General features: G+C 37.0%; 4 protein-coding genes and 1 long non-coding RNA gene across 7 annotated transcripts; 4 read left to right on the top strand and 1 right to left on the bottom strand.

Annotated features, from left to right (window-relative positions):
* The first annotated feature begins 977 nt into the window (after positions 1 to 977).
* On the top strand, positions 978 to 3,433 carry LOC137741483 (mitochondrial dicarboxylate/tricarboxylate transporter DTC-like). Of its 2 annotated transcripts, none has more exons than XM_068481189.2 (5): positions 978 to 1,383; positions 1,718 to 1,779; positions 2,169 to 2,509; positions 2,740 to 2,900; positions 3,136 to 3,433. In XM_068481189.2, exons 1-5 carry the CDS (start codon positions 1,120 to 1,122, stop codon positions 3,190 to 3,192), a joined length of 885 nt encoding a protein of 294 aa, XP_068337290.1. In that variant the 5' UTR covers positions 978 to 1,119; the 3' UTR covers positions 3,193 to 3,433. The 2 variants fall into 2 exon arrangements, with proteins under 2 accessions (XP_068337290.1, XP_088535362.1); XM_088679236.1 differs by having other exon boundaries at positions 2,740 to 2,905; positions 3,141 to 3,433.
* A 3,472-nt stretch (positions 3,434 to 6,905) lies between these two features.
* Positions 6,906 to 9,976, bottom strand: LOC137743324 (uncharacterized). 2 transcript variants are annotated; one of them, XM_068483192.2, is made up of 11 exons: positions 9,668 to 9,976; positions 9,533 to 9,563; positions 9,390 to 9,403; positions 9,249 to 9,299; positions 9,072 to 9,141; positions 8,686 to 8,755; positions 8,514 to 8,581; positions 8,252 to 8,375; positions 7,868 to 7,907; positions 7,507 to 7,574; positions 6,906 to 7,188 (listed from the first exon to the last, which is right to left on the bottom strand). In XM_068483192.2, exons 1-11 carry the CDS (start codon positions 9,899 to 9,901, stop codon positions 7,176 to 7,178), a joined length of 783 nt encoding a protein of 260 aa, XP_068339293.1. In that variant the 5' UTR covers positions 9,902 to 9,976; the 3' UTR covers positions 6,906 to 7,175. The 2 variants fall into 2 exon arrangements, with proteins under 2 accessions (XP_068339293.1, XP_088535147.1); XM_088679021.1 differs by having other exon boundaries at positions 8,686 to 8,713.
* Positions 9,977 to 10,922: 946 nt separating this feature from the next.
* Positions 10,923 to 15,712, top strand: LOC137743263 (mediator of RNA polymerase II transcription subunit 13-like). Its single transcript, XM_088680659.1, has 6 exons — positions 10,923 to 11,226; positions 11,343 to 11,479; positions 11,894 to 12,189; positions 12,481 to 13,558; positions 13,916 to 14,272; positions 14,734 to 15,712. The coding sequence occupies exons 5-6, from the start codon at positions 14,107 to 14,109 to the stop codon at positions 15,327 to 15,329; spliced, it is 762 nt and encodes a 253-aa protein (XP_088536785.1). The 5' UTR covers positions 10,923 to 11,226; positions 11,343 to 11,479; positions 11,894 to 12,189; positions 12,481 to 13,558; positions 13,916 to 14,106; the 3' UTR covers positions 15,330 to 15,712.
* Positions 11,947 to 13,980, top strand: LOC148692606 (mediator of RNA polymerase II transcription subunit 13-like). The gene is made up of 4 exons (XM_088679457.1): positions 11,947 to 12,189; positions 12,481 to 12,762; positions 12,961 to 13,558; positions 13,916 to 13,980. The coding sequence occupies exons 1-4, from the start codon at positions 11,947 to 11,949 to the stop codon at positions 13,978 to 13,980; spliced, it is 1,188 nt and encodes a 395-aa protein (XP_088535583.1).
* Positions 15,713 to 22,566: 6,854 nt separating the features above from the next.
* Positions 22,567 to 23,950, top strand: LOC148692605 (uncharacterized). The gene is made up of 3 exons (XR_015952984.1): positions 22,567 to 22,677; positions 22,779 to 22,852; positions 23,761 to 23,950. It is a non-coding gene; the product is annotated as an uncharacterized LOC148692605 (long non-coding RNA).
* The last annotated feature ends 128 nt before the right edge of the window (positions 23,951 to 24,078 follow it).

Below are 24,078 nucleotides of genomic sequence, written 5' to 3'. Positions count from 1 at the left end.
TTTCTTTTCAAAGCAGATATGTTAAAACTTGTATTTTTGCCAAGATTAGAATCTTATTTACTTCATGATGTTTGTATTTTGGATATTCGAACCAAATATGAATGTAAAAAATATAAGGTTGGCCACTGATTTCAAGTTTCAAACAAGGTTCCCACATATTGGATGGGATAGGCGCTATTGTTCCACGAAAGCCTTTATACCAGAGCCTCATTGGCAGCACCGGGTCACCTTGCATTAAACGTATAAGGTTATCAATGATCTCTGTTGGGTTATAATTAGGAACGTGTGTTCTCCATCCCATCCCAATTCTTCACAATCATTATAAAGGACCATTAGTTATATTGGAAACTACATGTACGACAAAACCCATTTGATCGTCAACTATGTAAACTATTTATTAATACAACTTTCTTTGTCAACTAAAAGATAATGAAAAGATAAATTTCATTTTCCATCACAAAATAAAATCATAGGCAGTAATATCATATTTTTTTAACATTTTTCCATCTTCATATATATATATATATATATCGATTTGGTTGGTTTCCAAAAGGCCATGAGTGAAACCGAATCAAACAAAACCCTTATAATGTGATTTTATTCAGTGTCATTTGGCCGGTTTGGAACTCAGCCCAATTATTTTTGCCATTTGCAATTTTTCATGGTTTTTTTTTCTTGATAAAGATTGTTATCATGTTAGTCAAGCCAATTCTAGAGCATGCTGGATTCTAATTTCTATTTGCCACTGAATTCTATAGGTTGTAGGTGTGGAACCAAATCACAAATTTGAAAGGATCGAAATATAAATAAAAGACAATATGTCCATTGCGTGATGCCAGTTGCATGACTGGTGGTAGGTACTCGGTACAGTATTGGTTTATGCCAATACTCTCTAGAGAGTAGGCAAGTTAAAATTGGGGTGGCAGGGAATCCATTTTCTGGTTGTTGGAAAAAGGACCTTCTTTGTTAGTGTAAGATGAAGCTGCATGATGAGACCTTCTTTCTTCCATAGTGTAAAACAAGGCCTTGAAAACTCATGGTTTCTAAAGAAAATGAAAATGAGAATATAAAAGAGAGAGAGAGAGAGAGAGAGAGAGAGAGAGAGAGAGAGAGAGAGATATGGAAGAGAGAGAGGAGAATGTGGGCATGAAACCCTTGAGTAAATCAGGTAGTAGTCCTCCTCCTGCGGGTTCAAATCCACGGTGGATGCAACATTACTGGCCGTCGGTGAAGCCATTTGTGTACGGTGGAGCTGCTGGGTTTTTTACAAGCTATGTCGCTATTGCCAGTTCGGCCACTGTCTTCTATTTTACATCTCCAGACACTGTCGCTCGCTTTCAAAACAATCCCACATTCCATTTGTTTTCCAAAGAAAACATCAAGGTTCCAATTTCCAACCCTAGCTGTTTTTTTTTTTTTTTTTGTTTATTTATTTGAGAACTATTTAGCTAGCTAGCAAATAAATAAGTTGCCTAATTTATCTCATTTCGATCTATGAAAAAGCTTGGTTTTTTTTTTTCTCCCTAATTTTGACAAGCCTCTGATGATCTGATCTGTGACAAAATGTCTGATGTGGTTGAAAATGAGCTTCGGAGTCCGAGGTGTACTGTATATTCCTTACATATAAATAATTTATATTGAAATGTTAATTTAATTTATGATATCAGTTGCAGTCTATCTTCAATATTATTAACTTTAAATTGGTTGTTGTTCGCAGATTATTCCTCGTATGATTTTGGCTAATACTTTCATTGCGTCTCAACTACTTGGATTATTCGAGTAAGTATATATTCTACTAAATTTTAGAACTAGCCCTGCCTGTACCAATACCACCAATATAAACACAATATATGTAAAGACTCGATGACTCCTCAAGAACTCCTCATTTTGTACTCAATTTTCTTCAAGTTTGATTTCATTTATTAACACGGTTGATTGTTTAGGGTACAAAATGAACCCTTTTGATACTCAATGAGCCAATTCAAAGTTTAATGATTCAACACCCTAGAACAATCAAGCGTGTCAACAGAGATTTGAGTAGAACTGAGGTTAATTTTCTCTTGGTCAAAGCCAGTTGGTATCCTGGCAGGCCTCCAATTAACCTGACTATTTTGATTGAATTTCTTTTTTCCTCTCAAAAGTGAGTTTGGTTTAATTACTTTATTTAGGATTCTGAGAAGGAAAGCAATTTCTACGAACGATGGAATGCCACCAATGTTACATCAGGAAGCTGCTTGTGGGCTGGCTGCTGGAGCAATTGCAACATGTATTAGGGTTCCATTGTATTTGCATGTAGGCTACTGTAGAGCTAAAATTGGATCACCTAACTTTTTTGCAAAGCCTTGGACATTGGCAGGTTTAGCTAGGTACCCAAAAATATGGACAAAAGGAATGGGTCCTTATGTGAGGTCAAGAACCAGCTTAGACTTCGGTATGCTTGCCTCCTATAATCCAAGTCTCCGTTATCTCAAGGAATCCTGTGGTTTCAGCCAATCTGACGCACAACTCGGTACATTCTTAATTCTTTTTTTTCTCTCTCAAAACTAAAATTTAATAAAAATTAAAGATATTGGAATATATATGGTCGATCATGCACATCTTATATCTTAAAACTGAACACTCGTTGTAATCCAGTAACACTGACTTTTCGAACTGATGATGAACATTATATTAAATAGTTTCGAGTTTTATTGTATCAATGAATTAGTGGCGGTGTTTAACTTTTAATTATTAACTCAGGTGCTAGTGCTATATCAGGTTTGTGTGCTGTGGCATGCGAATCAGCGTTTCGAAATGTTAGCTCCCTGGATTCCGCACTTAAAATTCTAAAATCAAGAGGACCCCTTGCATTCTGCACTGGGATTCCTTCTTCTTTTGTCAGTTATGCACCTAATGTCATGGTAACCTCTCTCTCAAACATGCACAATTAATAATGCGCACACATTTATCTATCCATCTATCCCGAGTGCAGTATGATTTTTTTTCACTTCAAATTGAGTATTTTACAAATTTTTACGCACAATATGTGCGTAGTTCCAGAAAGTTAAACATGAGAGTGCCGGGACAGGAGCGCTGGAGCTTCCGTTGGCCTTGTGTAATTGGTTGATTGCGTGATGTTGGTGCATTGTTTTGCAGGTAACATGGGCTGTTTTAGAAGAAATCAGGAAACGAGAAAAGTCAATAGGAGGATAGCTATTCTAGTCAAGTTCCTAAAATTGATGAGATCTGAAGTTGGTTTGCCATATTGTATCTGCAGACACTGCTTCATGAGCGCATTCAGATTTGAAAACAGTTTGGATTTTGAATATTATTGTATTAATTAGGTGGAAGCATAACTTCTGTTAAATGGTACTTCTAAATTATATATGTATGGCTATATATATCTTTTGAACATGGACAATTTTTATATCTTCATCTTGGACTCTTATCTACATCTTGGATCCCTTGCCTTGGAGAGATAGACTTTGGTGTAAAGAGGTGTATATCCGCTTTGTGCTTCTCTCTTTCTTCATACGTCACGTTGCATATCAAATGAGGATGCATACGGATTCCGGAAAAGATGTTGATTGATTTTAGTGTTAAAGCTTTAACATGACAACTTTGTATACTATGAAAATGGAACCGAGATCCATGGGATTAGGATGCCGTGACATGCATTTTAGACATCTAACTTATTCCGAAATAGTAGGCAAAATGTTAAAAAAAATGCAAGAACCCTTCATATATAATTGCCTACTATGTTGTAGTAATTTCCAAAAAGCTAATTTAAGGCTCGGGAACTACTATTTCCTAGATTCTTTTTTTACATGCATTTTGCCAACACTTTGCCTACTATTTCAAAATAATTTAGAAACGAGGCTAGTGTCGGAGCTAATAGCGATGTTTTGGCGTGCCAGAATGCGAGGGTTAACGTGCCAAAGTGTTAGACAAATGCATGGTATGACACTCTAGCATTCACATTGTGGCACACCAAAACATCGTTGTTAGCCTCGACATGACAAGCATCGCGAATTGTCGACAGAATGCATGTCATGACATGCCATGCATTTTGTCCACAATTCGCGAGGCTTGTCATGACATGCCACGATGTGAGTGTTAGCGTGTCAAGGCAAGTCATGGCTACGCTAACACTGGCATCATGGTACACCAACATTTTGCCTACTATTTCAAAATAATTTAGATGTCGGCGATTCATGTCACAACATCCTAATCCCATAACATTCCATCGCATGTCAAGCGCGCAAAACATCGGCAAATGCATGCCATGACATGTCATCGCATACCAACAACAATGTTTTGGTGTGCCACGATGTGACGGTTAGCGTGTCAAAGTGTTAGAAAAATGCATTGCATGACACGCCACTCTCGCATCATGGCACGCCAAAACATCATTGTTGGCCTCGACATGACAAGCGTCATGAATTGTCGGCAAAATGCATGTCATGACATGCCATGCATTCTGTCAACAGTTTGGGAGGCTTGTTATGGCGTGCCATGGTGGGAGGGTTAGCATGTTAAGACAAGTCATGGCTTGTTAAGACATGTGACATGTCATATGCCAACAACGATGTTTTGGCGTGCCACGATGCGAGGGTCAACATGTAAAAGTGTTAGGAAAATGCATGGCATGACCAACCCTCGTAGCGTGGCACGCCAAAATATCGTTGTTGGCCTCGCTATTACAAGCGTTGTGAATGTTGGCAAAATGCATGTCATGACACGCCATGCATTCTGTCGACAATTCGCGAGGCTTGTTATGTTGTGTCACGTTGGGAGGGTTAGCGACTAGTCATGTCTTGTCATGACATGTCATGCCCTGCACTTTGACGACAACCCGCGAGGCTTGTTATGTCATGCATTTTTTTCTAACACTTTACCTATTATTTTGGAATAATTAGAAAAAAAAAAAAAAGATCTAAGAAAGAGTAGACCCCGGGGCTTAAACTTATTTTTTTAGAAATTAGTACAAAGCATGATGCAAGTCATACATGAACGTGTTCTTACCAATAAGAACACGTTAATTAGTAGAGCTGCAATTTTACTAGTGTTCTTACTGGTAAGAATAAGTTCATTATTTGAGCTAAATATTTACAAGTGTTCTTGTTCTTACTGGTAAGAACATGTTTGAAATGTTCGCTCCCTTGATTCCGCCCTTAAAATTCTAAAATCAAGAGGACCCCTTGCTTTCTTTACTGGGTTTCCTTCTCTTCTTGTCAATTATGCACCTAATGTCATGGTAACCTCTCTCTTTCACTCTCTCTAACATGCACAAGAATGCGCACACATTTATTTATCTGTCTGTTTCAAGTGCCATATGATTTTTCAGTTAAATTGAGTATTTTATCACTTTTATACGCACAATTTGTACGTAGTTCCAGAAAGTTAAACATGAGAGTGCCGGGACAGGAGCGCTGGAGCTCCCGTTGGTGCATTGTTTTGCAGATTACATGGGGTGTTTTAGAAGAAATCAGGAAAGAAGAAGAGACAATGGAACAATAGAAATTCTAGTCAAGTGCAGAGACTGCTTCTTGAACGCATTCAGATTTGAAAACAGATTGGATATGAAAGTTGAATATTATTGTATTAATTAGGTGGAAGCATAACTTCTGTTAAATGGTACTTCTACATTATGTATGACTATATATCTTTTTAACATGGACAATTTCTATATCTTCATCTTGGACTCTTACCCCTACTCTAGAGGGTAAAACGTTGAGGCTGTCTAGACGGTCGACCAGACTAAAATGGGGTGGCAGGAATCCACTTTGTGGTTGCTGAAAAAAAGGCCTTTCTTTGTTAGTATAAGAGGAGGTGAGACCATCTTAATTACTTTTAATTCCGACATTGTATCATTCATCCAGTCCGGAGATTTTTAGGCATGCCCGCAATATCTTCAAGGTGTTCCTATTTCACTCAAAACACATCCGTATAGCGAAACAAGAAAGTGAATATGCTAGCTCCCTGGATTGTGTCCTGAAAATTCTAAAATCAAGACGACCATTGTTTGAAGGATTTCTACATGTTTTTTTCGCGTTGCACCTCCTGCCATGGTATTCTCTCTCCCGCTATTGCTCTCTCTATCTCAAACACACGCAAACACGCACGCATATTTGTCTATTTATTGGAAAGTGGTTGATTATGTTATTCTGCTGCATGATTTTGGAGACTTCCTGGTTTCATTTAGAAAGGATTTGGAATCTCGAAGTGTCAGTTGGACTGGCAATCTGAATACTAGAAGTCTGCAACAAGATGCACATAAACGTGTAGTCAAGCTTTCCTTTTGATGTCATGTTTCATTTCCCCTTTGTTTTGTGAGTATGTAGGGGATGTCATGCAACAGGGATACAATCACACAATCCCCAATGAAAGAATCAGGAACTTGTGGAATCAGATTGGATTTGATTTGGTTTAGATCTTAATTAATTAAGTCTTGGTCTGATAACATTTCTTTTCGAAGCAGATATGTTAAAACTTGTATTTTTGCCAAGATTAGAATCTTATTTACTTCATCATGTTTTTATTTCCGAGATTAGAACCAAATATGAATGTCAAAAATACTGCCGTGTATCATAAGGTTGGCCACTGATGTCATGTTTCAAACAAGGTTTTGGTCCGGACGGTCAAATTTCATGAACAGTGAATCTGATTTGTTGCGAGTAGCCAAAATACCGAGGTGATGAAGAACATCAGAGGTCATATATTTCGTGCTAAAAGGGGTTTGCCTCCAATAAACCGGTTGGTTACCAGATATGAACAACTTGTCTTGAACCACTAGGCTAATCAGATTTAACATTAAAACGAATTCTGCACGAAGTTTCAGTGGAACATTGATGAAAGAGCTTATCAGCATATATGATAAAAATTCGTTTCCCTTCTCATAAAATCATAAAAGTGCAAAACAGTAGTTTAATAATAATGTGAAACTTTTTTCCTTTTTTTATAAACTAAACTGCACCAAGAAACATGTGTTCATCAAGTCAACGAGCAAAACTATCATCCCGCTGAAAGAGCGGTATCATTTCTGCTGCCAAACTATGTTGTACGAGTAAATGTACATCACTTTGAATCAGCTACATCAAGATGGTAAAAATTATCATGAAGTTGAGCAACTCATCTTAAACAGTGGCCAATAGAATTTCCACCTCTCCATCCAATTGAAGCAATGCTATTAAGCATTATGGCTTGGCCCTGATACCAAAAGGAAATAAGAGAATAGACTTGGTACAAAATCCAGAAACGCTTCACAGTGCACGAGGAGAGTTACAATTATACAGAGGGATAATAACATTATAGCATTAACTTCAACATCTCAATCATCGGCATCATTCTATTTAGAACGTAAAAAAAAAAAAATCTCATCTTATGAACATTTAAAAAAAAAAAATAAAAAAAAAAATAGATACACTTCAAGCAGACGTGAAATAAAATGCTTACCCTATATTAACTGTGCCAGAAAATAGAACTTGAAATATGTGAAACATGCCATAAAGATGAGTATAAAATTACCTTTTAACATAAGAGTCGTCATCGGTGTCAACCACCACAGCTTCACCTTCTACAATGTGAGGTGGTACCTAGGAAAGTTTGAAAAGAAAATTTACAAAAAATATTAAACACAAACAATAATGCAATATATGATTCATAAAACCTATGGAATATCCTCAATGCACCATGGGATGGTAGAACAAGGTTTAGGAATGCCAACAAAAATATCCCCCTTCAAATTAGAAAGCCGTAATTTGGAATGTGTCCTATTCTAAGTTTATTGCTTGCTACAGGTTTTGCAAATACCTAATGTTATTTTGTAATATTAGCTACAAAGATGAATAAATTTAAATATCAAACTACTCAGAAAAAATAGTCTTACTTTGACAGTGAAGCCGTTTTCCATCACAGCTAATATTTCCCTGCATTTTAGAGAAATATCAAGGGAATAGCAAAAGCACACAAATGATATAATAAAATTACAGCGTACAGTAGTGTCAAGATGAGAACTGGAAACCGCTTCAGAATTTAGCTACAAGATTTGTAGGAGGAGCCAAGTCAATGATGATTAAAAGGTCTTATCATAGCAAGCTTTAGTTTAACAAGTTAATTGAGAAATCAATGGTTTAGGAATTGCAGGATTTTTTTCTTTCATTCATTTGCATACTCACAAAGTACTAAATTCCATATATACTGATACTGAAAAAGAAAGCAACTAGAGATACAAAGTCTGAAAAACAGATAATATTCCACAATGAAAACATACTTAGGTGCTTGTGCAGTCCCCCTCACAGGATTTTGTGCTTCCTTGACAACGCATGTCACGTGCTTTGGAACTTTAACGGATAAAGGTTTATCATTATACAGCTCCACTGTCACTTTCATTTCCTCTGTTCACAGTGATAACATATTTTAGATACATGGCAACCAATAATATTTTGGTATACGGACACTAAGGAAAAGAAAATAAAAAAAATATCATGGAAATAAGTGAACAGAGAGTAACATGTACTATAATAAATTTAGACCTTGTAGGTATTTAGCCTTCTTTCCAAACAAGTCCTCAGGCACATCAAGTTGATCAAGTGTATCAGGGCTGAAAAGAATTATAAATAGTACACATTATTTAAGGGAAAGTAACAGAAGAAAGTGAACCGAAGGCGATGCCAGAAGAAAATTTTAATATTATATAAAACTCACTCTATCAATACTACAATGCCATCACGATCTGTGCACATGTAAACGTAAGTTTTTGATTCAACAAATACTTCTGCAGCAATCCATATGAGATTTATCATCTTAACTTAAGCACACACATTTATAATAGCTCAAAAAAAAAGGGACATGATTAAGATTAAAGGAACTCAGCCAACTGGAAATACAGTGACAACCCAGCACGTTCGCTTCAAAATTATCAAAACAGACATTAAGAATGGCACGAAACAGTAAAACAATTTATGACGCGCAATGCATAAATAAATATCCAAGAAACTAAGATCATACGACAACCAGAGAATGCTAACATTGAACTTCGAAAACTGAACCATAACTAGTAATAGGAATTTGCAAAGTTGAAAGTTTCGTACTATCAATTTGCTCATCCGTCAACAATCGTAAGGATGTCTTGTTCCCGGAGTCAACATCACGAACCTCCACCTGCAACGAAAACACAGCTTAAGATATCAGCATGATTGAAAAAAAAACATAAATTACAATCACAGCTTGTGACCAACACCCTAATAATGATAACGTCAGAAAAACACCTTAACTACCGCTTTTCCTCTTCCTTCATGCGAATGATCCGCCTTTAACACCTATATAACAACAAATTATGCATCAATAAAACTCCAGAATACTAATTAACAACACTAATCACCATTAAAGTAGATAATCAGCAAACTCACCTGGTAAATGCGATCTGGAAAAGGTATTGCAAACCATAACCCCGACCGCAATGCAATATATTTTCAAAATTCACAAACTTGGTTAGTAAAAATTGAAACTTTGAACGAGATTCAAACTAAACCCAATGAAATTCCAAACCCACCATTCCTTGCAATGACATTTCCAGGTTTTACCTGCAGAATCACGAATCACCCAACCCATGATTACAAACAACAGTTGCAACTCAAAATAGTCGAATTCATAGCACGAAAAACCTAAACGAGATTAAGGAACTTACATCGCCGCCGTGGACGACGGCTCCGCGTTGTTGAATGGCGGACCAAGGAGAGCGAAGCAGAGTTCTTCCGGTGAAACACGTGTTGGTGCTGTGGGTGATGGTGGAATCACAGCCCGGTGAGGTTAGTGAGTGCGATAAAGAAGAAGAAGAAGAAGTAAGGGTGGTTAAGGTTCTCGGAGCGAGGAGAAAGAGAGGGCGAGGGAGATTCTTGCACAGCTTTGCCAGTGCGTGCATTTTTTTAATTTTTGCTTTTCTGCTAGAAAAAATTGGGAAATTTGAGAGAGTGAGAGTTTATGCTACGCGGCAGAAAACCCACGCTGAAAGTGAACGGTTATTTATAGGAAAATTTTATTTCACCTCGTATGATCTTTTTTTTTTTTTTAGAACATTGGTATTTTTATATTAAGGGAAAGGAGAGTTCGGGTAAGTCACATAATGAACAACTTAATTTGATATCAAATTTTTCATCTACGAAATTCGAATCTAAGACCTCTCATTTTCGAATGAAAAGAAATACTATCAGATCGTAGTACTGAATGACTCATTGTATGACCTTTTTGAACATCTAACTTAAATTTAGACCGCTTTACAGCTAACTTAAATTTGGACCACGCTTAAACTTATCCAATGAAACATTAGAGTGATGATAAGCACACTCGCATCTCAACTTACCGCCAAACCTCCCTTTCCGATTTTAATTCTGGTTAGAATTCTATAATTCAATCATCCCAGATCGTCAGTTCATTTCAACTTCCTTTCAAATTCCACGACCAAGCCTTAGGACGGCAATTCCCAAATTTCATCCTCATAACCCATTTATAAATTCACGGCAATCCTTTTGTCATTTTACAAGGTAAAATTAGTATTAACATTTTTATTATAAGATGATAAAATGATAAGACAATAAAGTGAGTTTAACAACACTCAACTTAAAATGTTAGTTTTTTTTACTTTTTTTGTCGAACTTAAAATGTTAGTTGTCTTTAAAATATTTTTTGTCGAACTTAAAATGTTAGTTGTCTTTATTATTTTATTGCATAACTAGCTAAAGTTTTGGAGTACAAATGAACAATGCAAGTTTGGGCATTTCAGTTATTTAGAGTACAAACGTGCAAAGCTCTGAATTAGACAATCGGTAACGAACCAACCAGGATCCGCACCGTTAACCCATTAGGTGTCGGACAAACGACGACAAAAATTCAGATTTTCTAGCGCAGCTGTCCGAATAAGTGCGGAATAGGATCCGAATGAGATCGACGCACGATAATCCTTTCTACTTGAATCGATACAAAATTCATTTCACTTGGACTGTTGAGACTTGAGTAAGAAAAACCCTCTGAAAGAAAATCACCGACTGAATTTTCCCGGCAGCCAAACACCACACAAGGGACGCTTATTTTCTATTGCAAATTTTCTTCCTTTTTTTCTCCATCTTTCCGCTGCCAAGAGTCTTCGGAATTGGGAAGGAGAAGCATACTAAATCTTGCAGCTTGTATCTGAAATTTGAAATTTTCACTTTGCTTCCCTCTCCATATGTTGCCACCAGACGGGTTGTTAGGGTTTGTAGCTCTTTACATGCATACATATATCACTACGTGGAAACAATTTTCTTAATTTGCTATATTTTTCTCTGCGTTGAAAACGTGTATGAATTTTCATTTGGTATTATTTGCAGAGATGAGAGATGTTTGGGGATTGGATTTGATACGAGTTTAGTATCATAAAAGAAGGGCACTTAGTAGCTGAGGGGCAAGGAGCTTTGGAGCTTTACCATCATATTCAAAAGGAATGTGGACGAATATTTTCAAAATCGTATGTTCATTTGCCCCTGTTCTCTTCATTTGTTTCATTAGCTTTGAATTCTTAAAGTTTCATTTTTTTTGAGTTTATTCTTAATATGGCATACTTGCATTGCATCATGGCTTGAATGCTGTTATATATGATAGCTTTGCAAGAGAAAAAAGAAGAAAGACAACACTGATCTCATTTTTGAGTTTATTCTCAACATATTTAACCCCTGAAAATGTGTGAATTCAAAGAGACATTTCGGAGTTATTACTTGAATGGAAAATAAAAGCTTGTGCATAACTCAGTTATCTATGGTGAATTTGTGCTTTCAGGTGTTCTCGTTTAGAAAGAGAAAAATATTTGTCTTCCACATGATCTCTTCCCCCTCCCCTTTTTATCTGTGTGTTTAAGTTCTACCTTTTGCTTCCTTTTCTCCAGTTTATGAAACATGCAAACTGGGAACTCATTTACTCCAGACTGTTGGGAACCAAATGGAGGTGGACTCTGGGAGAAGGCCATCTCCTGGGTTTGTCCTACTTGATTGCCCTCAAGCGATGAAGATAGAAAGCAGAAATGCATCTCCTCTGGGCTCAATAGGTGATTATTTTCTTTCTCTTTCAAATGGCTGGGACCTGACAAGCTACCTTAAGTCTCTCTCAGAGGCACTCAAAGCTTTGAAACTTGGTCACTGCTTGTCCACAAATGCAAAAGAAGGAAGTAGTGGTCCTTCAACGGTGAGTAAAGTAGGCCTTCAATTACTGTTGTATTTAGACGTGTTCTTTTCCTTTCCTGATTATGGAAATTTCATGTCAATCCTATATTTGGATAAATTTCTGATTATCCTAAGTTGCAAAGCTTTCTATCTTATTCATTTGGGACTCTTCTGAGTACGCTGGAAACTCAATTTACCTTACTTTTATGGTTATTTGAAAATTGTATTTTCTGCTAATTGCTCAAGATAGTAATGAAACTATTTTAACTGCTTGTGATTAACATCCTATATTATGTTGGTTCTTTGTATCCAGGTGATTTATGTTGTGTGCCCCTTCCCTGAGCCTATTCCAGTTCTAAAGACCGTCGTTGAATCTTCTGTTGCTATTGGATCGGTCATTTTCCAATCAGCCAGAGAAAAGAGATCTCTATGGCACAGTCAGGTTTCCAAGGCATTAAGCTATTCAGCAACAGTGGATGAAGCATCAATATCAAATATTTTAGTACTTTCTGGGTTTAATATTCCTAAATTGGTACTGCAAATTGTGACAGTGGATGCCATTTTTAAAGTTACAAGCTCATCACTGAATGAGCTTGTAATTCTCAAGGAAACTGCTTTTACTATTTACAACAAGGCTCGCCGAATATCACGAGGACCATCTAGCGATGTGGTCCAATGATCATCACTGTCCAGTAGATCCCATACTGTCCTCACACAAATGCCTTCTACCACTCCGGGGATGTGGAAGGATTGTGTTGGCTCTTGAATTAATGGGCATTCCCTTCCAAGAGAGGGTGAAATTGATGCTAGTTTGAGGACTGGTGGCTGGGATAGTTCATGGCAAACAAGAAGTGGAGCAGTAAGCTGTGATCCCAACAGAATTGGAGATATTTTTCCTCAAGATGAGACTCGCTACATCTTTGAACCGCTTTTTATTCTTGTGGAACCTGGTTCTCTAGAGCGTGCATTGTCACCTTTAGCTTTTGGTAATTTATCATTAGAATCTTCAAAGCCATTGTCAGATGACAGTAGTGGAGGCTTTCTGCCGAATACAAGTTTGGGTGGAAATGCTGATTCTGGATCGGGCTCCCAAGATGGATCTGAGCCAGATAAGACTCCAAGCCTACATTGTTGCTATGGATGGACAGAGGATTGGCGTTGGCTAATATGTATCTGGACAGATTCAAGGGGAGAATTACTTGATAGCCACATATTCCCCTTTGGTGGAATCAGCAGTAGACAAGACACAAAGGGGTTGGAATGCCTTTTTGTGCAAGTTCTGCAGCAAGGCTGTCAGATATTGCGGGCATGCTCTTCTGATACCAGTGTTGCCAAGCCAAGGGACTTTGTGATTGCACGCATTGGAAGTTTCTATGAACTTGAATACCAAGGTATACTGAGTTCATTCCCATCATTTTACGTTTCAAAGTTCTTATGGTTTTCTGTTTTAAAGTTGAAGTTGTGTGTTGGTGCGGTTACAAAGCTGCAATGTATCGAGTAGATTTTTAATTTTTGAAGATGAACTGTGATGGAAGACGAAGTCTATATTAGGGATTTTAGGGTGACAATTGCATGTGAGATACAGTGGTTACATGGGTGAGAATTAAATTATGAGATGAAGTGCCCACATGCAGTTGGTATTCTTGTCAACCTTTTTTTCTGTTGGTAATTGCAATCAATTTGGTTATTATTTGTACATCTTGTATGTTGAGATCACTTTCACCGATGCTGTGAATTTTCATTCACAGCTTTTATTCACTACTCTCAAATTGGTATCGGTGTTGAATTTGCAACTGTGGCGATCTCTGTCTGATGGGATGTCTGCTAGTAGTAAGGGCATTCCATGCAACAGCAGGAAATGAGTATGATTCAAGAAAGAACCCTACCTTCTTCACCTGGCCCTCTGTATGGCAGCTCTCACTAAAAAATATCTGGATATATGAAGGGTGGCTTAGGACAACCTTCTGTCAGAAAGCAGCTCGTGGGCACACAGTTAATGGACAGCTCAAGGAGTTTTATTCAGTGGGTGCAAAGTATCAGCTTTATTACAATTGCAATTGATCATTCTTTGCATCTTATTTTTCAAGCAGATACACAATCTCCGGGTCAGTTACTTCTTCCAGTCCTCATTCTGTTGTCCAATAACTAATATTACATAATGATGGTGATGCTTTATTCTTTAAGGCCCAATACATGAACTTGGTTAGTATTTTTGGGATAATAGTTTTAAACTGAACGGAACAGCACCATATGCATCTTTCCGTTTGCTTAACAAAGTGCTCCTCTTCTTTGTTTATTTCTTTTGCGTGTCTCAAAAAAAGAGGGAAAAAGAAGTATTAGAACAAAAGCTAACAGCAATAATTGGGACTTTTTCTTATGCAATATGAACCAGGGTTCTATAGATCAACATAAACAAGAGAAAATGTCTTATGGAAATAGTTTAGTTATCTAAATTACGCGAGTTTGTTTCTGAGACACTTCAAACCTTTTATTTATTTATCTGCCAAGCGGATCAGAGAAGTTAATGTGAAGTTTGATTATAATATTGACTCCAAGTTCTGTGCAGGAGCTCAAGGTGTTGTCGGTGTGGGCTCCGCAGCATATCTGGAAGGCTTCACACCCGTGAAGTCTCTTGGTTCCAAACCTGCTTCTTACATTCTGATCCCATCACCGAGCATGCGATTCCTCCCGCCAACACCTCTTCAGCTGCCCACATGCCTCACTGCCGAATCACCTCCAGTAGCCCATCTCCTTCACAGTAAAGGCTCTGCTATCCCCTTTTCTACTTGTTTTGTGGTTTCCAAAGCTGCACCTACTGTGAGGAGAGATTGGAGGAGCAAAGAAGAATGGCCTTCATCTCTTTTGGTCAGTCTTATTGATCATTATGGAGGCAATAGCTTTAGCCAAGACAAACTCATGAGGGGTAATACCAAACAAGCGGGAAGGAGTCCAAGCTCGGAAGCTAGAGAGTTGGAGTTTGAGATTCATGTCATTCTGGAATCTCTGGCGGCAGAGCTTCATGCACTCTCATGGATGACTGTGAGTCCAGTGTACCTAGAGAGGCGAACTGCACTGCCATTTCATTGCGATATGGTTTTGAGATTGAGGAGGCTTTTGCATTTTGCTGATAAGGAGCTGTCCAGGCATCAAGAGAAGGCTTAGAGGGGGTAAAATCAAGACCGCGGGTAATCACTTGGCCATTTATTGGTAAATATATATATGTTAAGGTATGAAATGACCAAGTGAACTCTCGAAGGCCTGAAAGTTGACAGTGTAGTACTTCTATAGACGATTTTTGTAAATTGGGGATTTCTAGATGTAATTTTAGCCTGCTAATTCATAGCCATCTTTTTCCAAATGGATGTAAACGAAAATAGGCAGCCTGGGAAGAAATAGGTAGATTATCATGATGTATATGAACAGTTGGAAGGACAGTTTAATATGAAGATTAAGGTACTTGGGAGGGAGATTATCAATGTGTTCCTCTTGTTCTGCATGAATAGTTTGTAACAAATAAATCAAGGCGTGATTAGAGTTTCGATTTATTTATTTTTATTCGACAACACAACAAACTTTGGCACATGAGATTTTGAACCTACGACCTAAACAAAAAAGACAACAGTTCATTGCAGAATGATTATGTCACATGTATGTTATATGTGCGTTCTCGTTGTTTGGGAGCGCAGTGACAAGACTCGAATAGACGGGAAGCATAGGAAAGGGGCACTGCAACTGCAACATGATACTCTCAAATTTCGGTTTAGTTGTCATATATCCATACCAGCCGATACAGTAATCTTTCTCAACATGATACCAAAAACTTGTACATGAATTTTAATGACTCCACGGTGAGGTGAAAGTGAAGGTGAAAGCAAGTTGATTTTACGACGTTTTTTTTTTTTTTCAAATTTGCAAAATCGCTAAGAAACCGTGATATAGCTCACGTTTTTTGATAAAAATACAAATTTTTATTTTGGAAAAATATTTTCCGTCATGACTAAGAGTAACTTTATAAGGAAATTGAAAGCAGTTCTACTATTTATTGAGCAGCAAATTTATTCTTAACAGAATATTTACACCGAAAAATTAAACAGAGTAGGGACCAAAACATTGCCGAAACGGGAGTCCAACCACAAGAATATCAATGAAAATTCTTACATGAATTTTCAAAACCAAATAGTGCATGAAGGTGAAAGCAAGTAGATTTTACGATGTTTTTGTTTTTTTACAAATTTGCAAAATCTCCTAGAAACAGTTATGGTTAGCCCACGTTTTTGTGAGAAAACCGAAAATTTTTATTTTTGCAAAATACTTTCCGTCATAACTATGAGTAACTTTATAAGGCGATCGAAAGCGATTCTACCATTTATTGAGACGCAAATTTATTCTTAACAAAATATTTACACCGAAAGCTTAAACCGAGTAGGGACCAAAACATTGCCGAAACAGGAAGTCAATCCACAAGAATATCAATGAAAAGTCTTACATGAATTTTCAAAACCAAACAGCGCATGAAGGTGAAAGCAAGTTGATCTTACGACGTTTTTTCTACAAATTTGCAAAATCGCCTAGAACTGTCACCCACGTTTTTTTTTTTTTTTTTTTTTGAGAAAAATGAAAATTTTTATTTTTGCAAAATATTTTCCATCATGACTAAAAGTAACTTTATAAGGCAATTGAAAGCAGTTCTACCATTTATTGAGCCACAAATTTATTCAAAACATAAAATTTACACCGAAAACTTAAATTGAATGGGGACAAAAACATTGCCGAAACGGGAGTCCATCCACAACAATATCAATGAAAAGTCTTACACGAATTTTCAAAACTAAACGATTCGTGAAGGTGAAAGAAATTTGTAATTTGATTTTACGACGCTTTTTTTACAAATTTGCAAAATCGCGCTATAAACTGTGATGCCCATGTTTTTGTGGGAAAAATGCAAATTTTTACTTTTGCAAAATATTTTCCATCATAACTAAAAGTAACTTTATAAGGCGATTGAAAGAGATTCTACCATTTATTGAGCCGTAAATTTATTCCAAACAGAATATTTACACCAAAAGCTTAAACCGAGTGGGGACAAAAACATTGCGAAAACGAGAGTCCATCCACAAGAATATCAATGAAAAGCCTTACATGAATTTTCAAAACCAAGTGGTGCGTGAAGGTGAAAGCAAGTTGATTTTCCGACACTTTTTTTACAAATTTGCAACATCGCTTAGAAATCGTGATGGTTAGCCCACATTTTTTTTGAGAAAAATGCAATTTTTTATTTTTGCAAAATATTTTCCGTCATGACTAAAAGTAACATTATAAGGCAATTGAAAGCGCTTCTACCATTTATTGAGCAACAAGTTTATTCTTAATAGAAAATTTACATCGAAAACTTAAACTAAGTGGGGACAAAAACATTGCCGAAACGGGAGTCCATCCACAAGAATATCAAAGAAAAGTCTTACATGAATTTTCAAAACCAAACTATGTATGAAGGTGAAAGCAAGTTGATTTTACGACGCTTTTTTTACAAATTTGCAAAATCGCCTAGAAACCGTGATGGTTAGGCCCACTTTTTTTTGAGAAAAATGCAAATTTTTATTTTTGCAAAATATTTTCTGTAAAGACTAAGAGTAACTTTATAAGGTAATTGAAAGCAGTTTTACCATTTATTGGGCCACAATTTTATTTTAACAAAATATTTACTTGGAAAACTTAAACTGAGTGGGGAAGAATACATTGCCTAAACGGGACCACAAGGATGTCAATAAAAAGTCTTACATGAATTTTCAAAACCAAATGGTGCGTGAAGGTAAAAGCAACTTGATTTTACGATGTTTTTCTTACAAATTTGCAAAATCGCCAAGAAACCATTAAGCCCACATGTTTTTGGAGAAAAATGCAGATTTTTATTTTTGCAAAATATTTTCCGTCATGACTAAGAGTAACTTTATAAGGCAATTGAAAGTGGTTCTACCATTTATTGAGCCACTTATTTATTCTAAACAAAATATTTACACCGAAAAATTAAACAGAGTGGGGACCAAAACATTGCCGAAACGGGTGTCGAACCAAAAGAATATCAATGAAAAGTCTTACATGAATTTTCAAAACCAAACGGTGCGTGAAGGTGAAAGCAAGTTAATTTTATGACCATTTTTTCACAAATTTGGAAAATCACCTAGAAACAGTGATAGTTAGCCCACGTTTTTGTGAGAAAAACGCAAATTTTTATTTTTGCAAAATATTTTCTCTCATAACTAAGAGTAACTTTATAAGGCAATAGAAAGCAGTTCTACCATTTATTAAGTCACAAATTTATTCTTAACAGAATATTTATACCAAAAACTTAAACCAAGTGGGAACCAAAACATTGCCAAAACAGGAGTCCATCCACAAGAATATCAATGAAAAATCTTACATGAATTTTCAAAGCCAAACGGTGCTTGAAGGTGAAAGCAAATTGATTTTTTACGACCTTTTTTTTTCAAATTTGTAGAATCACCTAAAAACCGTGATCGTTAGCCCACGTTTTTTTTGAGAAAAATAAAAGTTTTTATTTTAGCAAAATATTTTCCGTCATGACTAAGAGTAACTTTATAAGGCAATTAAAAGGGTTTCTACCATTTATTTAGCCGTAAATTTATTCTTAACATAATATTTACACATGAAACTTAAACTGAGCGGGGACCAAAACATTGCCAAAACGGGAGTTCATCCACAAGAATATCAATCAAAAGTCTTACATGAATTTTCAAAACCAAACGGTGCATGAAGGTGAAAGCAAGTTGATTTGACAACGCTTTTTTTATGAATTTGCAAAATTGCTTAGAAACCATGATGTTAGCCCATGCTTTTTTGAGAAAAATGCAAATTTTTATTGTTTGTAAAATTTTTTTCGCCATAACTAAGAGTAACTTTAAAAGGCAATTGAAAGCAGTTCTACCATTCATTCAACTGCAAATTTATTCTTAGAAGAATATTTACGCCGAAAACTTAAACCGATTAGGGACCAAAACATTACTGAAGCGGGAGTCCATCCACAAGAATATCAATGAAAAGTACTAAATGAATTTTCAAAGCCAAACGGTGCTTGAAGGTGAAAGCTAGTTGATTTTTTACGACGCTTTTTTTACAAATTTGCAAAATCGCCTAGAAACCATAATGGTTAGGCCACATTTTTTTTGAGAAAAACGTAGATTTTATTTTTGCAGAATATTTTCCATCATGACTAAAAGTAGCCTCATAAGGCAATTGAAAGCAATTCTACCATTTATTGAGCAGCAAATTTATTCTAAACAGAAAATTTACACCAAAAACTTAAACTGAATTGGAACCAAAACATTGCCGAAACGAGAGTCCATCCACAAGAATATCAATAAAAAGTCTTACATGAATTTTCAAAACCAAACGGTGTGTGAAGGTGAAAGAAAGTTGAGTTTACGACACTTTTTTAACAAATTTGCAAAATCGCCTAGAAACTGTGATGATTAGCCCACGCTTTTTTGAGAAAAATGAAAATTTTCCATAAAGATTAAGAGTAACTTTATAAGGCAATTGAAAGCAGTTTTACCATTCATTGGGTCGTAAATTTATTTTAACAGAATATTTACTTCGAAAACTTAAACTAAGTGGGGAAGAATACATTGCCTAAATGGGAGTCCATCCACAAGAATGTCAATAAAAAGTCTTACATGAATTTTCAAAACCAAACGGTATGTGAAAGTGAAAGCAAGTTGATTTTACGATGCTTTTCTTACAAATTTGCAAAATCGCCAAGAAACCGTTATGGTTAGCCCACATTTTGTTGAGAAAAAAGAAAATTTTTATTTTTACAAAATATTTTCCGTCATGACTAAGAGTAACTTAATAAAGGCAATTGAAAGCCGTTCTACCATTTATTAAGCCACACATTTATTATAACAAAATACTTACATTGAAAGCTTAAACCGAGTATGGACCAAAACATTGATGAAACGGGAGTCCATCTACAAGAATATTAATGAAAAGTCTTACGTGAATTTTCAAAACCAAACGGTGCATGAAGGTGAAAGCAAGTAGATTTTACGATGTTTTTTTTACAAATTTGCAAAATTGCCTAGAAACACTGATGGTTAGCCCACGTTTTTGTGAGAAAAACGCAAATTTTTATTTTTGCAAAATACTTTCCATCATAACTAAGAGTAACTTTATAAGGCGATTGAAAGAGATTCTACCATTTATTGAGTCACAAATTTATTATTAACAAAATATTTACATTGAAAGCTTAAACCGAGTACAGACCAAAACATTGCCGAAATGGGAATCCATCCACAAGAATATCAATGAAAAGTCTTACATGAATTTTCAAAATGAAACGGTGCGTGAAGGTGAAAGCAAGTTGATTTTACGACATTTTTTTTACAAATTTGCAAAATCACCTAGAACCGTGATTATTAGCCCACGATTTTTTGAGACAAATGCAAATTTTTATTTTTGCAAAATATTTTCCGTCATAACTAATGGTAACTTTATAAGGCAATTGAAAATGGCTCTACCATTTATTGGGCTTCAAAGTTTTTCTTAACAGAATATTTACACAAAAAACTTAAACTGAGTGGGTGCTTGCTAAACCCAAGTGCAGGTGTCGCGTAGCAGTATCAACTTGAAGTCTGAGTGTCATATTCCTTAAAGAGCATTGAAAAAGAATGCAGAATTATCAAGACTGAAACAAAAAATAATATCGAATGAGATGTAACTTATAGAATAAAAGTTCAACAATTAAAAACACTAAAGCATCAGGGTTCCACCCACATACAACTATGCAATTTCACTATTTCGATTCCTTTTTATAACTCAACTGAGATACCAACAACAAGTGATCTCAACCAGAAAATATAGCAATTAAGTTTTCCTCGTATAAAACTTCTTGAAAGTGATTTTCATTGTAGATATTCAAAACAAAACGCCCATTCAATTTCTTATAGAAGTAATCCCAAATATAATTTGTACCCACGGCAACAAAATATTAAAAAATTACTCCGTCGAAATCGTACCATTCTACTAATTTATTCAATTCACTAAAAGCATGAATGTGAAACAAAAACTATAGGAAAATATGATTAAACTTATGAATCATAACCAATATTCATCAATTAGAATCAAAATAATAAAACTACATACTAGTAATATAGGTTTCCCCCCTAGCTAGGGAGATTAGTTCTCCATAAACTAAATAGAAAAAGAAAAGTCTAAAATTATGAAAGAGTCGGGCCACTTTGGAAAACAATCAAATGGAGATTATATGAGCTGCTACCGCAGTCAACCTCCCTTCATATTCTTCTTCGATAATGGTCATTGATAAACCCATTATTAATATGTTAATGCCAATCCCCATAACCCTCTGAATAATGGTCATTGATAAGACTTAATGTGTCACATCCCGGCCCGGGGCGGACCACTTCCCGGGCCCGCTCTATCACCGTAGCACGATATTGTCCGCTTTGGGCTTACCATTCCCTCACGGTTTTGTTTTTGGGAACTCACGAGCAACTTCCCAGTGGGTCACCCATCATGGGATTGCTCTAGCCCCCCTTCTCGCTTAACTTCGGAGTTCCTACGGAATCCGAAGCCAGTGAGCTCCCAAAAGGCCTCGTGCTAGGTAGGGATGGGAATATACATATAAGAATCACTCCCCTGTGTGACATCCCGTCCCGAGATTATAAAAACGTATGTGTGAATTTACCTTTTTACCCCTAGTTCGTTACATTTACGTTTAGTGTTGTTTGTGTGGTGTGGCATGTGTTGGACCACACACACACACTTACACACACTGTCTCTATCTCTCCCGTGTTTTCCTCTCCCTCTGTTTCTTTTCTGTCACTTCTCTCTCTCCCTCTCCCCGAGTCCTCCATCATTCTTCTTCCTTCAACGTACGGACAACACACAAATCACCCAAACCTTGTAGATCGGAGAATCCAAGTACATATTCGAACTCGTGAAGCTCGTGCGAGTGCAACCATACCATTTTCAGGTGAGAAATCCTTCGTTTTCATGTCGATTCGAGGTAATCCGATTTAGGTACTGTTCATGCAAACTTAAACTAGCATGTTTTTGGGATTTTGAAGCTTGCAGGAAGCTTGGTGAGGTCCTAAGGAAGCTTGGAGTGCTTCGTTTGAAGGAATTGGACGTCGGGATCATCGTGGTCAAAGTTGGCTGGAGCTTTCGAGGCCTTTTCCGGCGAATCCACGGCGAGTTAGGGGTTAAGGCAGGTATGGTTGTGTTCGTCTCGTCAATACCTTCATTTTGATATATAAGACGTCGAAAATGGTTAAGAAATGAAGAAGTTATGACACTTTGAAGTTTACCCAGAAATTCCGGCAAAACACCCACCGCCGGCGAAACCAGTCCGGCGACGCGGGGAAGAAGACGCGCGCGTGGGCAGCGCTTGAAAATGGCGCGTGGGGGCGCGTGAGAGCTCCAAATTGAGTTCTGAAAATTGTCACGTGTTCGTGACGTCGTGTAGATCACCGTGGTATATTCATACACCCAAATTGAGCAACGTATGAGAAAGTTATGGACGAATGTTTGGTGTATGTGCGTTAAATAACGTCAAGTTGGTTACTGTTTGTATAGGTGAAAATTATACAAAAGAAGAATGTAACCAATCTAGGGGAGGCTCAGGGACCTACGAGACGTCGATGTGATCAGTGAGTGGGCAGTTACTTTTCAGTATATATATATATACGTATGCTTGACGTATTTCCCATAAAACGTATTTTAAAAGAAATACGAATTAAATATCCTGTCATATATGCATCATATTTTAATATGTGCATTACCATAATTATGCATACTGTTGCATGGTGCTGAGGAGGCCCAGGTAAGCTACATTTGAAATACTATCATCACATGCATTAGTAGCGGCATACATTTATATATGTGTATTTGGTGCTGTGGACGCACAGGTAAGTGCCAGGTAAGTGGTATTCAAGTTTGTATGCAATAGTAGTTTGAGATGCTTAGAGAGCTCATAATCTGCACCCCCGGTGTTAGTGCTCCCGCCCAGAGTTGGGGCATAGCCTTCACGTGTATGTTCACCCGTACCGCATGCTCGCCTTGGATCCAAGTTAGGTGCATAGGCTTGTCGTACATACCACATTAGGTGGTTCCGACTCGTAGGTGACCCGCGATTTATCGCCCAGCTTCACGTGATCGTAGCACTAGAGCATATATATATATTACACCAGCCTGTCGTACAAACCACGTTAGGTGGTTCCGACTCATGTGCAGATTCAGTTATTGAGTTTGAGATTTGAGCTCTATATGCAGCCGTACAGGTCACGTTAGGTGACTCTCGGCTGCCAGATTATATGATATTGATATGAGTTATGCTTGAGCATTTACATTTATTATGAGATTCTGATGTGGCATATTCTCAAGCATGAATGGCATACTTTGGAGCATGACTGACATATCTATACATACGTATATATGTTTATTTTTTGAGAAAGTATACAGGTTTTACGGAGAGGGGTTACAAAGTTTTGAGAAGTGTTTGGATTTGGAAAAGAATTGTTTTACTGACCCACTCAATTTTGGTTTTGCGCCCCTCCAGGTTTAAGAATTGCAAAGGTGTGGTGACTACGAGGAAATTCAACGGTGTTCTGACAGAATGGACCAAATGAGAACTCACCTTCGGGTGGTTCATCTTAGAAGTTGTATATTTTAAAGCTTCCGAACTGTGTAAATGGTTACGTCACTCTCACGTGACGGCCAGCATGCCCTCCTTCGGGACGGGGTGTGTCACCCTGGGCGATATGGGATGTCACAATCCACCCCCTTAGGGGCCCGACGTCCTCATCGGCACACACGCGACCAAGGTTAGGCTCTGATACCAAATTGTCACATCCCGGCCCGAGACGGACCACTTCCC

The sequence above is a fragment of the Pyrus communis genome, chromosome 11 (assembly GCF_041283825.1).
Source record: "Pyrus communis isolate YQ-2024b chromosome 11, ASM4128382v1, whole genome shotgun sequence".
Taxonomy (NCBI): domain Eukaryota; kingdom Viridiplantae; phylum Streptophyta; class Magnoliopsida; order Rosales; family Rosaceae; genus Pyrus; species Pyrus communis.
This window is presented reverse-complemented; position numbering and strand designations above follow the sequence as displayed.

Excerpts from the sequence above, each read along its gene's own strand:
- LOC137741483 (XM_068481189.2), top strand. The coding sequence starts at position 1,120 with ATGGAAGAGAGAGAGGAGAATGTGGGCATGAAACCCTTGAGTAAATCA. Across the intron at positions 1,780-2,168 it reads CAACTACTTGGATTATTCGA|GATTCTGAGAAGGAAAGCAA; the intron begins GTAAGTATATAT and ends TACTTTATTTAG. Across the intron at positions 2,901-3,135 it reads GTTATGCACCTAATGTCATG|GTAACATGGGCTGTTTTAGA; the intron begins GTAACCTCTCTC and ends ATTGTTTTGCAG.
- LOC137743324 (XM_068483192.2), bottom strand. The coding sequence starts at position 9,901 with ATGCACGCACTGGCAAAGCTGTGCAAGAATCTCCCTCGCCCTCTCTTT. Across the intron at positions 8,582-8,685 it reads GGCATTGTAGTATTGATAGA|CCCTGATACACTTGATCAAC; the intron begins GTGAGTTTTATA and ends AATTCTTTTCAG. Across the intron at positions 8,376-8,513 it reads GAAGGCTAAATACCTACAAG|AGGAAATGAAAGTGACAGTG; the intron begins GTCTAAATTTAT and ends CACTGTGAACAG.
- LOC137743263 (XM_088680659.1), top strand. The coding sequence starts at position 14,107 with ATGAAGGGTGGCTTAGGACAACCTTCTGTCAGAAAGCAGCTCGTGGGC. Across the intron at positions 14,273-14,733 it reads AGCAGATACACAATCTCCGG|GAGCTCAAGGTGTTGTCGGT; the intron begins GTCAGTTACTTC and ends AGTTCTGTGCAG.
- LOC148692606 (XM_088679457.1), top strand. The coding sequence starts at position 11,947 with ATGGAGGTGGACTCTGGGAGAAGGCCATCTCCTGGGTTTGTCCTACTT. Across the intron at positions 12,190-12,480 it reads GAAGTAGTGGTCCTTCAACG|GTGATTTATGTTGTGTGCCC; the intron begins GTGAGTAAAGTA and ends CTTTGTATCCAG. Across the intron at positions 13,559-13,915 it reads CTATGAACTTGAATACCAAG|CTTTTATTCACTACTCTCAA; the intron begins GTATACTGAGTT and ends TTTCATTCACAG.